The 14,413-nt window shown below is 43.8% G+C and overlaps 1 protein-coding gene across 2 annotated transcripts in view; it reads left to right on the forward strand.

Moving 5' to 3' along the window:
• The first annotated feature begins 13,872 nt into the window (after positions 1 to 13,872).
• The window catches only part of RGPD4 (RANBP2 like and GRIP domain containing 4), a 53,442-nt gene continuing 52,901 nt past the window's right edge, over positions 13,873 to 14,413 (forward strand). For both annotated transcript variants that reach the window (XM_082672252.1, XM_082672253.1), the window contains exon 1: positions 13,873 to 14,038. In XM_082672252.1, coding sequence (XP_082528378.1) covers positions 13,967 to 14,038 — 72 coding nt within the window. In that variant the 5' untranslated portion in view covers positions 13,873 to 13,966. The remainder of the gene's footprint in view (positions 14,039 to 14,413) is intronic.

Below are 14,413 nucleotides of genomic sequence, written 5' to 3' on the forward strand. Positions count from 1 at the left end.
GAGGGTGGAGGTGGGCAAAATGGGTGAAGAGGGTCAAGAGATACAAACTTCCAGTTATAAACAATTCATAGGGGCATCATACAGCATGGTGACTACAGTTATTAATACTGAGTTGCACGTTTGAAAGTTGCTAAAAGAATAGATCTTAAAAGTTCTCATCATAAGAAAAAAATGTTAAAACTGCATGGTGGGGACTTCCCTGGTGGCGCAGTGGTTAAGAATCCGCCTGCCAATGCAGGGGACACGGGTTCGAGCTCTGGTCCGGGATGATCCCACATGCCGCGGAGCAACTAAGCCCGTGCGCCACAGCTACTGAGCCTGCACTCTGGAGCCTGTGAGCCACAACAACTGAGCCCGCATGCTGCAACTACGGAAACCCGCGCACCTAGAGTCCATGCTCTGCAATGAGAAGCCACCACAATGAGAGGCCCGCTCACCGCAACTAGAGAAAACCTGTGCACAGCAACGAAGACCCAATGCAGCCAAAAATAAATAAATTAATTTTTTAAAAATTCCGGGAAAAGAAAACTGCATGGTGACAGATGTTAACTAGACATTGTGATCATTTTGCAATGTGTACAAATATGGAATCATTATGTTGTACCCCTGAAACTAACTTGATGTTATAGGTCGGTTACACTTCAATTTTAAAAAGAGTTCCACGTTTTTTTCTTTTAAAGCCATTTTAAACTTTTACTTGTATGTAGTTTTTTCTGGAAAACAGTTTAAGTGGTACGATATCCAAACCATGTAAAAATGTCAGTCAGACTCTGCATTCACACGGCAGCCACCTTGTAGGTAACACGGTGTTATTTAATCCTGACAACCCCCAGGGCTGTGAAGTCAAGGAGGCCCTTTGAGCTTGCACGGCAAGACGTGGCGTGTCCAGAACCTGAACCCAGGTGGTTCCTGTGCTTCCGAGCTCGTGCACATTTCTACCCTGTTCCTTGGTGGATGTCTGTGTGTGTGAAAAATTCAAGTCGTCTTGAGTATATCACAGAAACATTCATGTATACGAATAAAAGCAAATGGGCTGATTGCTGTACATAAGGCAAATCTGAGAACCATGTAGGCTGCTGGTGGAGTCTTCCCACCGTTCACCCTGAATTCTGAGCTGCTTCAGTTCTTTATCTTCACACCCTTCAGCTGCCCAGTGCTCTTGGGGCTCTATCGTTCCCTCCTCCCCTCCTCAAATGTCTGACCTGAGTCCTGCACGCCGTGTCCTCCCCTGGGCAGGTGCAGGCCTTGGCTTCCTCCTGCCCAAGAAAGAGAGACGGGCGATTACAGCACAGCATGGGGGGAAGCATAAGGTTCTGCAAGGTCACACGGGCAGCAACCCGCAGGTGGCGGGGGAGGGTCTCCTGGAGCTGGATCTTGAAAGGAGAATAAATACCCACTAGCCCGGCCTGGGGGCAGGGGCCCTGGCCCTCTTCCAGTTCCCATTTCCTCCATTTTCCCACTGCCCTTAGTGGCATCACCATCTCTCCAGGCTCCCAGGCTAAGGTCGAGTTGCCCTCTGTTCTCCCCTCCCATCCCCACAGCTAAGGACCCCAAAGTCCAGCCGTTCAGCTGCAGAAGGTCCCAGAGCCCTTCTTCCTCCCAGCTGGCGCCCTGGCTGGCTCCACGCTTTCCTCACTCTGCTCTGACCTCCAAGCAGCCATCGCTCGACTCCCCTTGTTTACCAGCCTCATTAGGCTCACCGAACAAGCAGGTCCCAGCCTATTGCTGAGTCTGTTTTCTCCCAATGGCCATGCCCATCACGCAGGACTATCTTTCCCAGACCTTCACCTGCCCTCCTGAGATCCATATACCCTCCTCACTTTTGAGACTCACATCAAATTCACCCCATTTTTTAAACCTTTCCTGACTTCCTCAAGCAAAACTAGTCACTGTCCTTTGCTCCCCAAATCCTCTGCTCACACCTCTGATTCAGTAGCTGTTTTGAGCACTTGTATGTACTGGTTTGTGTTCCTGCCAGAAGGATGGCTCCCAACGGCAGGACTCGTTTTGTCCTTGTACCCTTGCCACTCACAGGAGGAGCTCGGCGATTGCTGGGTACTTGGCAAAGCACATTCCACCCTGAGCAGCTTCCAGCATTCCACAAAGCTATCAGAACTTCTAGAGCTCAGAAGCAGCAGCGCCCACGGCCCCCAACTGGCCCTGGGACACATACGTGCTACGACAGACCATGTTGCCTCTTCATTTTCATTCATCTCAAGGTATTTGCTAATTTCCCTTGTGATGTCTTGACTCATTGGTTATTTAGAAGTATGCTGTTAATTTGCACATATCTGTAAATTTCTCCAGTTCCGCTCTGTAGTTGATTTCTAATTTCATTCCATTGTTGTGGGAAAACATACTTCGTATGTATCATTTCAGTTTTTTTGCACTTAGTGAGGTTTATCTTATGCCTTAGCATATGGTCTATGCTGGAGAATGTTCCATGTGCACTTGAGAGGCACGTGTATTCTGCTGTTGTTGGGTGGAGTTGTCAATAGATGTCGTTTAGGTCTAGTTTGTTTAGGGTATTATTAAAGTCTTCTCTTTCCTTGGTGATCTCTGTCTAGTGAATCTGTCCTCTATTTTTAAAATATATTTGATGACAAAGGAAAAATTATAACACTGTTCAGTGGCATTTACAGTTCATGTACATGTAATATAAGACATCTACAACATAAAGGGGGGAAGGTAAAGCTATCTATATGGCCATAAAGTTTCTACATTCTACTTGAAATGGTGAAGTATTCGTTCTGAGTACTCTGTGAATAATTATCTATATTGGAAGCCCTAGAGCCACCATTTAAAAAACAACTATACAAAGAGATATTCAAAAACAATAGATAAATCAAAACGGAATGAGAATATTATTATACAAAATACTCAAATAACCAAAAAGAAGGCAGAAAAGAGTAAACAGAGGAATTAAAAATGGAATAAACAGAATCCAAATAATAAAATAGGAGACATAGATCTAAACATCAATAATTACGTTAAATATAAATGGACTAAACGTAACAATTAAAAGACATTGTCAGAGTGGATAAACAATACCTAACTATATGTTGAACAAGAAACTAGCTTTAGCTTTTCTTGTCATTTTATAATGACATACATACATCAAAAGTAAAGGGATGAAAAAGAAATATAGAAACTTTAACCAAAAGAGCTAGAGTGGCCATATTAGTATCAGACAAAGTAGATTTCAGAGCAAAGAAGATCATCGGGGATAAAGAAGGACATCACACAATAATAAAGGGTCAATTCACCAAGAAGACACAACTATCCTAAATGTGTTTGCATCTAACACCAGAGCTTCAAAATTCATGAAGCAAAAACTGACAGAACTAAAGGGAGGGATAGACAAATCCAAAATTATAGCTGAAGACTTCAATACTCCTCCCTCAGTAACTGACATAATTAGGAGACAGAAAATCAATAGTGACACAGACCGAACAGGACCATCAACCCAGTGGATCTAATAGACATTTGTGGAACACTCCACCCATCAACAGCAGAATACACATCCTTTTAAAGTGCACATGGTAGATTCACCAAGGTAGACTATATCTTGGGTCATAAAACAAACCTTATCCATTTAAAAATAGTAACTAAAATCATGTAAAGTTAGTCCTCTGATCTTAGTGCAAGTAGACCAGGAGTCGATAAGACCAACATAACAAGAGAATCTCTAAACACTTGGAGGTTAAACACCAGACTTCTAAATAATCGATGGATCAAAGAGAGAAAGTCAAGGGAAATTAGAAAATGTCCATATCCCTCGTGAACTTAAATGCAAAATCCTCAAGAAAAATTAGCAAATTGAATTGAGTAGTATATAAAAGGTTAATACAAACTCATCCATGAAAAGTCATGAAATTCTGAAAAATGCTGTACCATAGATGAAACTTGAAAACATAAGGCTAAGTCAAATAAGCCAGGCACAAAAGGACAAATAATGTATGATTCCCATTCTATGGGGTTCCTAGAATAGGCAAATTCATTAGAGACATAGAGTAGAGGGTTCCAGGGGATGGGGACGGGGGGATGGGGAGTTACTGTTTAATGGGTACAGCGTTTCTGTTTGGAATGATTAAAAAACTTTAGGAGATGGATAGTGGTGATGGCTGTACAACACTGTGAATGTATTTAATGCCATTGAATTATACACTAAAAAAATCGTTAAAATGGTAAATTTGGTGTTCTGTGTATTTTACCACGATAAAGAAACAAGCCACGGAGCAACTAAGCCCGTGCGCCACAACTACTGAGCCTGTGCTCTAGAGCCCGCAAGCCACAACTACTGAGCCCGTGCGCCACAACTACTGAAGTCCGCACGCCTAGAGCCCGTGCTCCGCAACAAGAGAAGCCACCGCAATGAGAAGACCACGCACCGCAACGAAAAGTAGCCCCCACTCACCGCAACTAGAGAAAGACCACACTCAGCAACAAAGACCCAATGCAGCTAAAATATAAAATAAATAACTTTAAAAAAGCAATATCAAAAAATAAAAAATTATAAAATAGATAACCAACAAGGACCGACTGTATAGCACAGGAAATACTGCTCAATATTCTGTAATAACCTAAATGGGAAGAGAATTTGAAAAAGAATAGATACATGTATATGTATAATTGAATCACTTAGCTGTACACCGGAAGCTGGCTCAACATTGTTCATCAACTACACTCCAAAATAAAATAAAATATTTTAAAAAACCCAAAAACATACAATCTAACTTATGGACTGTGTTGATAGCTAACTTTTATTTAAGAAAGGTTTCCTACTTTACCAAATGAAATGCCAAAAGAAATTTTATAGGCTGTTGGCTATGCTGTATTTTTAAATAATTATACTGTTTCAAAATATGGTATACCAATTGTCAAAACAAATTTTGCATTTTCTATATTTTACTTCTCTCTCAAAATACACCTGTGCTTCCTTTTTATTTATTTTTTTTTTTTACGGTACGCGGGCCTCTCGCTGTTGGTTGCGTCCTCTCCCGTTGCGGAGCACAGCCTCCGGACGCGCAGGCTCAGCGGCCATGGCTCACGGGGCCCAGCCGCTCCGCGGTATGTGGGATCTTCCCGGACCGGGGCACGAACCCGTGTCCCCTGCCTCAGCAGGCGGACTCTCAACCACTGCGCCACCAGAGAAGCCCCTGTGCTTCCTTTTTTAAAAATAAAATACATTATGAAAAACAAATCATACTTAAAAGTCCGACCCAGAATGTGAAGCTTAATTGACTGCTGCTGCTCATTATGGAAAGAATAAAATGTTCTCTCTCTCTCTACCTTTTTTTTTTTAATTAATTAATTTACTTTTGGCTGCGTTGGGTCTTCGTTGCTGCACGCGGGCTTTCTCTAGTTGCAGCGAGCTGGGGCTACTCTTCGTTGCAGTGCGCGGGCTTCTCACTGCAGTGGCTTCTCTTGTTGTGGAGCACGGGCTCTAGGCGCACAGGCTTCAGTAGTTGTGGCATGCGGGCTCAGTAGTTGGGGCACACAGGCTCTAGAACGCAGGCTCAGTAGTTGTGGCGCATGGGCTTAGTTGCTCCGCGGCATGTGGAATTCTCCCAGACCAGGGACCAAACCTGCATCCCCTGCATTGGCAGGCAGATTCTTAACCACTGCGCCACCAGGGAAGTCCCTCTCTATCTTTAAAAAAAAAAGAAACAAGCAAAACACGACACCACCGTGTGGGGTATATCCTGGGAATTCAAGGCAGGCCTAACATTCTAAAATCCAATGTAATCATATTAACAACTTAAAACATTACATGATCGTATCAACTAATACAGACAAAGCATTCGACATATTTCAATGTCCATTCATGATAAAGACTGTCAGCAAACCAGGAATAAAAGGAAATCTCCTTAACTTGATAAAGGCGTCTACAAAAAACCTATAGCTAACATTGTACTTATTGGTGAAAGTCTTTCTCCTTAAGACTGGAAACAAGGAAAAATGTCCTCGCTCACCTGTCTCATTCAAACTTCTACTAAAATTCCTAGACCATGCTGTAAGGCGAGAGAAAGAAATAAAAGGCATACAGATTGGATAACATGATTGTCTATGTGTAAAATCCCAAGTAACCTACAAAAAAAATGTTTAAAAACTCCTTGAATTAATAGGTGAGTTTTAACAATGTCACAGGATACAAGGTCAACAGACAAAAATCAGTTGTATTTCTCTATATGAGCAATGTACAATTGTAAGCTGATATCTAAAAAATAACATTTACATCAGCTCTATGAAAAATGAAATAGCTATAACCTAACAAAACATGTCAGGATGTGTATACTTAAAACCACAAAACACTGATGAAACTGAAGACCTTGAATAACTGGTCCATGCAGTGGACTGGAAGACATGGTAGAGATGGTGATGCTCTCTGCCCTAATCTACAGATTGAACACGTCTACAATCAAGTTCCTGCAGAATATTTTATAGATACAGAAAATGTGATTGTAGAATGGATGTGGAAAGGCAAAGGAACTAGAACATAACAATTCTGACAAAGAAGTGTCAAGTTGGAAGAATCACACTACTTGATTTTAAGGCATATATAAAGCTGCAGCAATCGAGACAGTGAGGTATCTGTAAAAAGTTCGATGCATAAATCAGTGAAACAAAAGGGAGAGTCCAGACACAGATGCTAACATGGTCATTTGATTTCTATAGAGGGGCCATAGCAATTTAATGGAAAAGGATACTGCTATAGCAATTAGACATCCATAGGCAAAAAGGCTCTGGACAAAAACCTTCCACTTAGTGAAAAAATTAACTCAAAGTGGGTCCTACATCTAAATATAAAGCGTAAGACAGAAGAAAACCTTCATGACCAGGGGTCCTAAGTCCTTAGATGTGACAGCAAAAGCATGATTCAGAAAACAAAAGAATTGATAAGCTGCACTTTATCAAAAAATGTCTGCCTTGTGGAAGACACGGTTGAGAGAATGAAATAAACTATAGACTAGGAGAAAATGTTTCCCAGTTACATGTCTGACAGAGGACTTGCAGTCAGAATACCTCAAGTCCACTCAAAACTCAACAGTGAGACAACTGTTGATGAAAATTCAATTAACAATCAAGGTAAGAAGGAAAAAAAAGAAATTTTACTCGAGCCAAACTGAGGATTATAACCTGGGAAGCCGACTCTCGGAAGATCTGAGAACTGTTCTACCTGTTAGATGTCGAAGGCACAGTCCTAAACAGTTTTCAAGACAAAGGATCGTAAATCAAAATGACTTACTTATTTTGCATAAAGTTCACGAGGATACAAAGCCCAGGTGCAAGTCACCATGACCCCCTGCAGAGCTGGGAAAGAGCACGGTTCTTTCAAGAAGTCAGATTGCTAGCTCAGAAGAAAGGAGAAAGGAAAGCTCTTTACCTTCGAGCAGGCACTCCCATCTTTGAGGAGGTCTGGTTAATGTGTAATGCAGATGCACACTGCTCATTAGGGAGGGAGGGGGAAAGCCCAGGGGACACAGACAGAGAACTTGATGTTTAAATTTTCTTGTTCTGCCTTAAAATGTAGATTTTATCTCATCACAACAAACAACCGGATTAAAATATGGGCAACAAGTAAAACACAGAGTTTACCAAACAAGATATATGGCTGGCAAATATGCCTATGAAAAAATGTCCAGCAATGTTACCTGTGAGGGGCTAGAACAGAACCATGACAAATTCTGCTACACGCTTTTTAGAATGGCTTAAATTTAAAAATGCTGGCAGTACCAAGTGCTGACAAGGGCGCCGTACCTCTGGTGGGAACGCAGCACTGAGGCGGCCACTCTGTCAGCTCGGCAGCCTCTCGTAAAGCTGTACAGAACACCCACTAGAGGACCTAACAGTCCCACTCCTCAGTCTTTTTTTTCTTTAATCCATTGGAAGTTTTATTTCTTTAGGATTTTATCCCAACCAGTCGTTTAAAAACCAAGTAACAGCCCTGCGGGGTAGGAACTGGGGACTGCACCTCCCTCCTCACCATGGACAGCAGTGGGAAAGAGGGAAGGGACGGGGCAGGTGACTACAGCAAGACAGCAGCAGCAGTAACGGGGGCAGCTACCCACCCCCCCGCCCCGAGCCAGCGCCCTCCTCTCCTAGGCCCTGGCTAGAGCCCCTATGGCTTGGGGTGGGCGGTGGGCAGAACCCACCCCAGGCCCTCCCCCATCCCTCCTCAGCCTCCTTGGGGCTCAACCCATTTCTTCCGGCAGGAGACTGAGGCACACAGAGAAGAGGGCGTGGGAGAGGTGGATGCCGGAAAGGCAAGGAGGTGGGACGAAGGAGGTGAGAGGCTTGGGCGAGACTCTGGCTTGGAGGCCTGAGTCTTTCTTTAGAGGACTTATAAGCAAAGTTTTCCTTAAAGGGCCAGAGAGTAAATATTTTAGGCTTGTAGGACATAGGTCTCAGTCACAACTAACTACTCAACTCTCACAGCACAAAACAGCCATAAGACACCACATAAACGAATGGGCATGGTCGTGTTGCAGAAAAATTTTATTTGCAAAAACAGGCAGCCAGGGACTTCCCTGGTGGCGCAGTGGTTAAGAATCCGCCTGCCAATGCAGAGGACACGGGCTCAAGCCCTGGTCCGGGAAGATCCCACATGCCGCGGAGCAACTAAGCCCGTGCACCACAACTACTGAGCCTGTGCTCTAGAGCCCACGAGCCACAACTACTGAGCCTGCGTGCCACAACCACTGAAGCCTGCGCGCCTAGAGCCCGTGCTCCACAACAAGAGGAGCCACCACAATGAGAAGCCCGCGCACCGCAACGAAGAGTAGCCCCCGCTCACCGCAATGAGAGAAAGCCAGCACGCAGCAACGAAGACCCAACGCAGCCAAAAACAACTAAATTAATTTATTAAAAAAAAACAAACAGGCAGCCAGTCCACACAACGGCCATAGTTTGCAAACCCTTGCCCTAGAGAAATGAAAACTTGTGTTCATTGAAGAAAAAACTGATAAAAAAATGTTTACAGCAGCTCTCTTCACGACCACCAGAAACTGGCAACAACCCACATGCCCTACAACTGGTCAATGGATAACCCTGTGGTCCGCTCACCTGTGGAATGTTACTCAGCAATGAAAAAGAATGAACTATTGAGGATGCAAAAACTTGGATGAATTTCAAAGGCATTATGCTGAGTGAACAAAGCCAGTATGAAAACACACAGTATGATTCCATCCATAAGACATTCTTGAGAAGACAAAACTATAGTGTGGGGAGTGATCAGTGCTGGGAGGGTGTGATTCTAAAGCAGTCGTGTGAGTCAGTTTGGGGAATGATGGAGTTGTTCTGTATCCCGACTGTGGTAGTCATTACATGAATCCATGCATGCCTTAAAATTCATGAAACTATACACCCCACAATGGGCAATTTTTCTATGTGATTATCTACCAAAGAGTACCAACGTCAGTTTTCCCTAATAAAAAGACAGTAATCATCACTTAGGTGCGTTCATTTCTTCACCACCTAATCCCTCAACCGTTTGCAGGCTGCTTTTTGCCTGCACCATTTCTTTCAAAAATCAACTTATAGGAAACAAGTCTAAAGAGTTTTCCTCGGTCATCATTCCTGATCTTTTTGCAGCATTTTACACTGTTGATTATTCTCTCCTTAAAGCTCTGTGTTTTACCTTCTGGGACGCTGTAGTTTTTTTTTCTGTAGTTTTCTGTCAGCCACACTGACTGCTACAAGTAGTATCTATTTTCCAACACAACTCTTTCCTTTCTAAGTTCGACGTCAATAGAACTATGAGAGCTTTGCCATCCAACACACCAGACACACATGGCAATTGAAATGTAGCTGGTCCTCCTGAGGAACTGGATTTTTAATTAATTTTAATTAATTTAAAATTTAAAACTTGCTATTCAGTTCAATTATTGATAACTTCTAAGTATGTTCGGGACAACTTGGGTATATGAATCTATTTTTTCAACCCTAAATTTTATGAAATCTAAACGCAGATTCAATTTCCACAGATCAGATTTTGAACGCTTGGTACAAAGAAAAGAATGTAAGATAGTTTATTAACAATTAGCTCATATTAATTGCATGCTGAAATTATGTTTTAAATATACTGGGTTGAATAAAAGGCTATTCAAATGAATTTCTCCTGTTCCTTCTTATTTTTTAAAGTGTGGCTTCTAGAAAATTTTAAAATCCATGTTGGGTCACATTATATTAGACAGCACTGATTTAGGGACTTCAATTTCCAGAGACACATACATACAAACACACATGTGCGTGCATATACATACACCTATATGTATACACATATAGATGTACACATACAAATGCATATACATACGTGTGTATACACATTTCTTAATTTATGATTTGTGCAAGCTCTGCCTGCGTGATCCCAGGCAGGGTCGTGCTATCATGTGATAGCTCTAAATCCTTCCTCAGCTCATGGATGAAGGATCCATTTCTGCACCGTAAGGCAGTTTAGGCTGTACAGACATTGAGAGTAGCATGTACAAAAGCCTCTATTTTTACAGATGTGATGAAAGCAAAAGTTTTTAAATGAAAACTTAATTATGTCCAAGAACAAAAGATAGCATCGGTGGCAACGTGCAGTCCTGTTGGTTCCTCCTGTTTCTGAGGTTCTCTATGAACATTTTAACCTTGTCGTGTCTACTAAGTTCAAAAGTCATGAGAAAAAAATAAAGAGAAAAAAGAAGAGAAAAACAAAAAAAAATGTCATGAGAATATTCCCAGTGCTACCTACGAGTAGTTTAGGATTACTGTGGAATCGTACAAAATAAGAGTGCTGAGAAAATGATGGGGTGAACTGACGGCATGCGTGATTCTGAAGAAAGAGTCATGTGATTACATGAAAGACAAGGTGTCTGCCAGGGATGGTAAGCAGCCGCAGAGGACAGGTGGACTTGAGGAGATGAAAAAGCTCCTGATTTGATCAGCATCAATGCTGGATGCCTGTCAGTTCAATTAATTCAGAAGTTGAGGACTCAGATTAATCAGGTAAAACTGTGGCTGATGAAAGACGTCATAAGTGATATTTCTATGGATTCAACTCTCATTTGAATTAAATTGTAATGCATCAACATGAGTGATGCAGCCATTAGAGTGGAATCCATCCCACTGGTAAGGTGGTCCTCGGAGAGAACATTACAGTTAGCTGTGTGATTTGGGGGAAGGATAATTACTTGTGAGAACAAGTTGAGATGGATCTGGTCCATGCTGGGAAAAGATGTGGGCTAGGATGGACATCTTCCTGGAGAAGAATGTCTATTTTTAAAGCCCAGCAGGACAGACTCATCCTCCCATTTGGTGAAAACTGAAGTTTCAAAGCTTAATAAATGTATTTAAGAAACGCCTCTTGAGTGCCTCAAGGTTTTTTCTTTGGCTTACTCCTTTTCAATATATTCTAGTAAAACAGATTAAAGGTAGTAATTTTACCAGGTGTGCTTGGCAAAGTTGCTTTCCTGTCCACTCCTTTGGTTTCCTTATCTGTCGACTTGAGCATAATAACAAACAACATTACCTTCACGAAGTTGTTGGAAGCATCAAACGAGTCAATATATGTGAAGCTGCTGGGCTGCACCCCGCAGGCCTACAAGCCCTGTGCTTGCCCAGCTTCAAGACAGAAGAGCCCGGAGTCAGCAACAGAGACATCGATAGTTTAATGGATGGAGGAGCTTACACGTCTGAAGCAAGATCCTGGAGCAACACCCCACTGTGTGCAGTGGACCGAGGGCAGGACAGGGTGGCGTCTCCACTTCCTCGGGGAAAGAGGGATTACCAGTTATAGGGGAATTGACTTCAGGTGGGCTCATTAGTTACCAGGGAAACCAGTAGAGGGGCAGGCCCCTCACCACTCCCTTGATAAGCTATCATTAGCTGGGACCTGGGGCAAGTACTGGGTGGGCCAAAGGTTCTTTTGGTTTTTTCCATAAGGTGCCTCTAGCAGCACTTAGTGGTCTTTAACTTCATTCGAAACAATTTTGTTAGACTGTATGTGACAGCTGTCATATCAGCGTGCATTTAAAAAAAGACATCAAAATTGGTGAATTTTTGTGTAGCCAGTTTAATATTGAAGATGGAAGGAAAAAAGCATTTTCGGCATATTATGCTCTATTATTTCAAGAAAGGTAAAAACACAACCAGAAAACACACACACACACACACACAACCGAATTGCAAAAAAGGATTTGTGCAGTGTATGGACAAGGTGCTGTGACTGATCAAACGTGTCAAAAGTGGTTTGTGAAGTTTCGTGCTGGAGATCTCTCGCTGGACGATGCTCCACGGTCAGGTAGACCAGTTGAAGTTGATGGCGATCAAATCGAAACAATAATTAAGAACAATCAATGTTATACCACGCGGGAGATAGCCGACATACTCAAAATATCCAAATCAAGCGTTGAAAATCGTTTGCACCAGCTTGGTTATGTGAATCGCTTTGATGTGTGGGTTCAACATAAGTTAAGCGCAAAAAACCTTGACCATATTTTCACACGTGATTCTCTACTGAAACATAAATAAAAAGGTTCCATTTTTAAAACCAATTGCGATGGGCGATGAAAAGTGGATATGTACAACAATGTGGAACGGAAAAGGTTGTGGGGCAAGCAAAATGAACCATGACCAACCACACCAAAGGCCAGTTTTCATTCAAAGAAGGTGGTGGTGTGTCTATAGTGGGATTGGAAGGGAGTCCTCTATTATGAGCTTCTTCCGGAAAACCAAACAATTAATTCCAACAAGTACTGCTCCCAAGTAGACCAACTGAAAACAGCACTCGACGAAAAGCGTCCGGATTAGTCAACAGAAAACACATAATCTTCCATCAGGATAACGCAAGACTGCGTGTTTCTCTGATGACCAGGCAAAATAAAAAAAAACTGTTATTTACAGCTTGGCTGGGAAGTTCTGATTCATCTACCAGATTCACCAGACATTGCGCCTAGGGATTTCCATTGATTTCGGTCTTTAGAAAATTCTCTTAATGGAAAAAAATTCAGTTCCCTGAAAGACTGTAAAAGGCACCTGGAACAGTTCTTTGCTCAAAAAGATAAAGAGTTTTGGTAAGATGGGATTACGAAGTTGCCTGAAAAATGGCAGAAGGTAGTGGAACAAAAGGGTGAATACGTTGTTCAATGTAGTTCTTGGCGAAAACGAAAAATGTGTCTTTTATTTTTACTTAAAAAACGGAAGGCACTTTTGGCCCACCCAATACTAGGAAGATCAACTACCCAAGGTAGGCTCTTCCAAACCAGCCACCCTTATTCACATCCAATATGATTGAAATAAAACAGAACCAGAATGTTCTGTTTTATTTTCCCTCTTTATAAATGCAATAATTGCTCATTGTGGAAAATTGGGAAAAATTGAAAAATCAAAAAGGATAGGCTGTAAGAGGCCAGGTTAGTTCCATGTGTTGGATAAAACTGTTTTAAGTCTATAAAAAAAGGATCAAAATTATCCATAACCATAAATTCTAAACTCCCTGTATACACGGATGTGATCTTTTTAATCCTAAAACCTACTGAAAACATTTTATGAAACTTGTTTTAAGCTAAGACCTAAAAATTCAAATTCCAAAAACGAGCGCTTTGACGCACACGACTGGCGCCGAAGAGTGACGTCAGCACCGGGTACACCCCGTCCGCCTCCAGCGCCTGTGGGGCGGGCTATTCACGGACGTTGCTTCTCGCGGCCCACGTAGTCGCTATGCACTTTCTGCCGCGTCACACAGCCCGCGAGCTTCTTATTTCCGCGCCGCGCAAGCGCAGTCACCTCCGCGCGCCGGCGCCCACGGGCCTGCGCGGCGCACAGGGCTGACGCGACACGCACGCACGCACACTCGCAGGCGCGTCGGGCTCTCGCCGGCGACGGCGCTGCGTCACGGATCTTTGGGCGCCGCGCTCCCGAGACCGCAGCCGCTGCGGCCTAGGCGCTGGCGTCCGGCGCGCGAACCCTGGTCGGCGGCGCTATGAGGCGCAACAAGGCCGACGTGGAGCGGTATATCGCCTCGGTGCAGGGCTCCGCCCCGTCTCTCCGGGAGGTGAGCGGGCCGGGGCGCGCGGCCTCCAGGCGGGCCCGTGGGCGGCGGCGCCATGGTTCGCGCTGAGGCGCGGCCGGCGGCCGGGGGGCGGGGAGGCGGCGGGGCGGGCGGCGGCGTTGGCGCTTTCTCTTCCTTCTCCTTCTTTTTTTTCTCCTCCACTTCCTCTCCTCTTCGTCCCCGGCGCCCGGGCGGCCAGGGAGGCGGCCCCGCTGCGCCCACGGCCCGGGCTCCGCGCCGAGGCCCGGCCGCCTTGCCGCCCCTCACACCCCGCCGCTCCTCACAGCTGCTTTTACCGGCATTTTGTTTTTCAGCGGAGCCCTGGTGGGGTCTGCATTTCCTCCCGGGCCTTGTGTCCGGGGCAGATTTTGTGGCCTT

This window comes from Grampus griseus (genome assembly GCF_964374135.1).
Source record: "Grampus griseus genome assembly, chromosome: 15".
Lineage (NCBI taxonomy): Eukaryota > Metazoa > Chordata > Mammalia > Artiodactyla > Delphinidae > Grampus > Grampus griseus.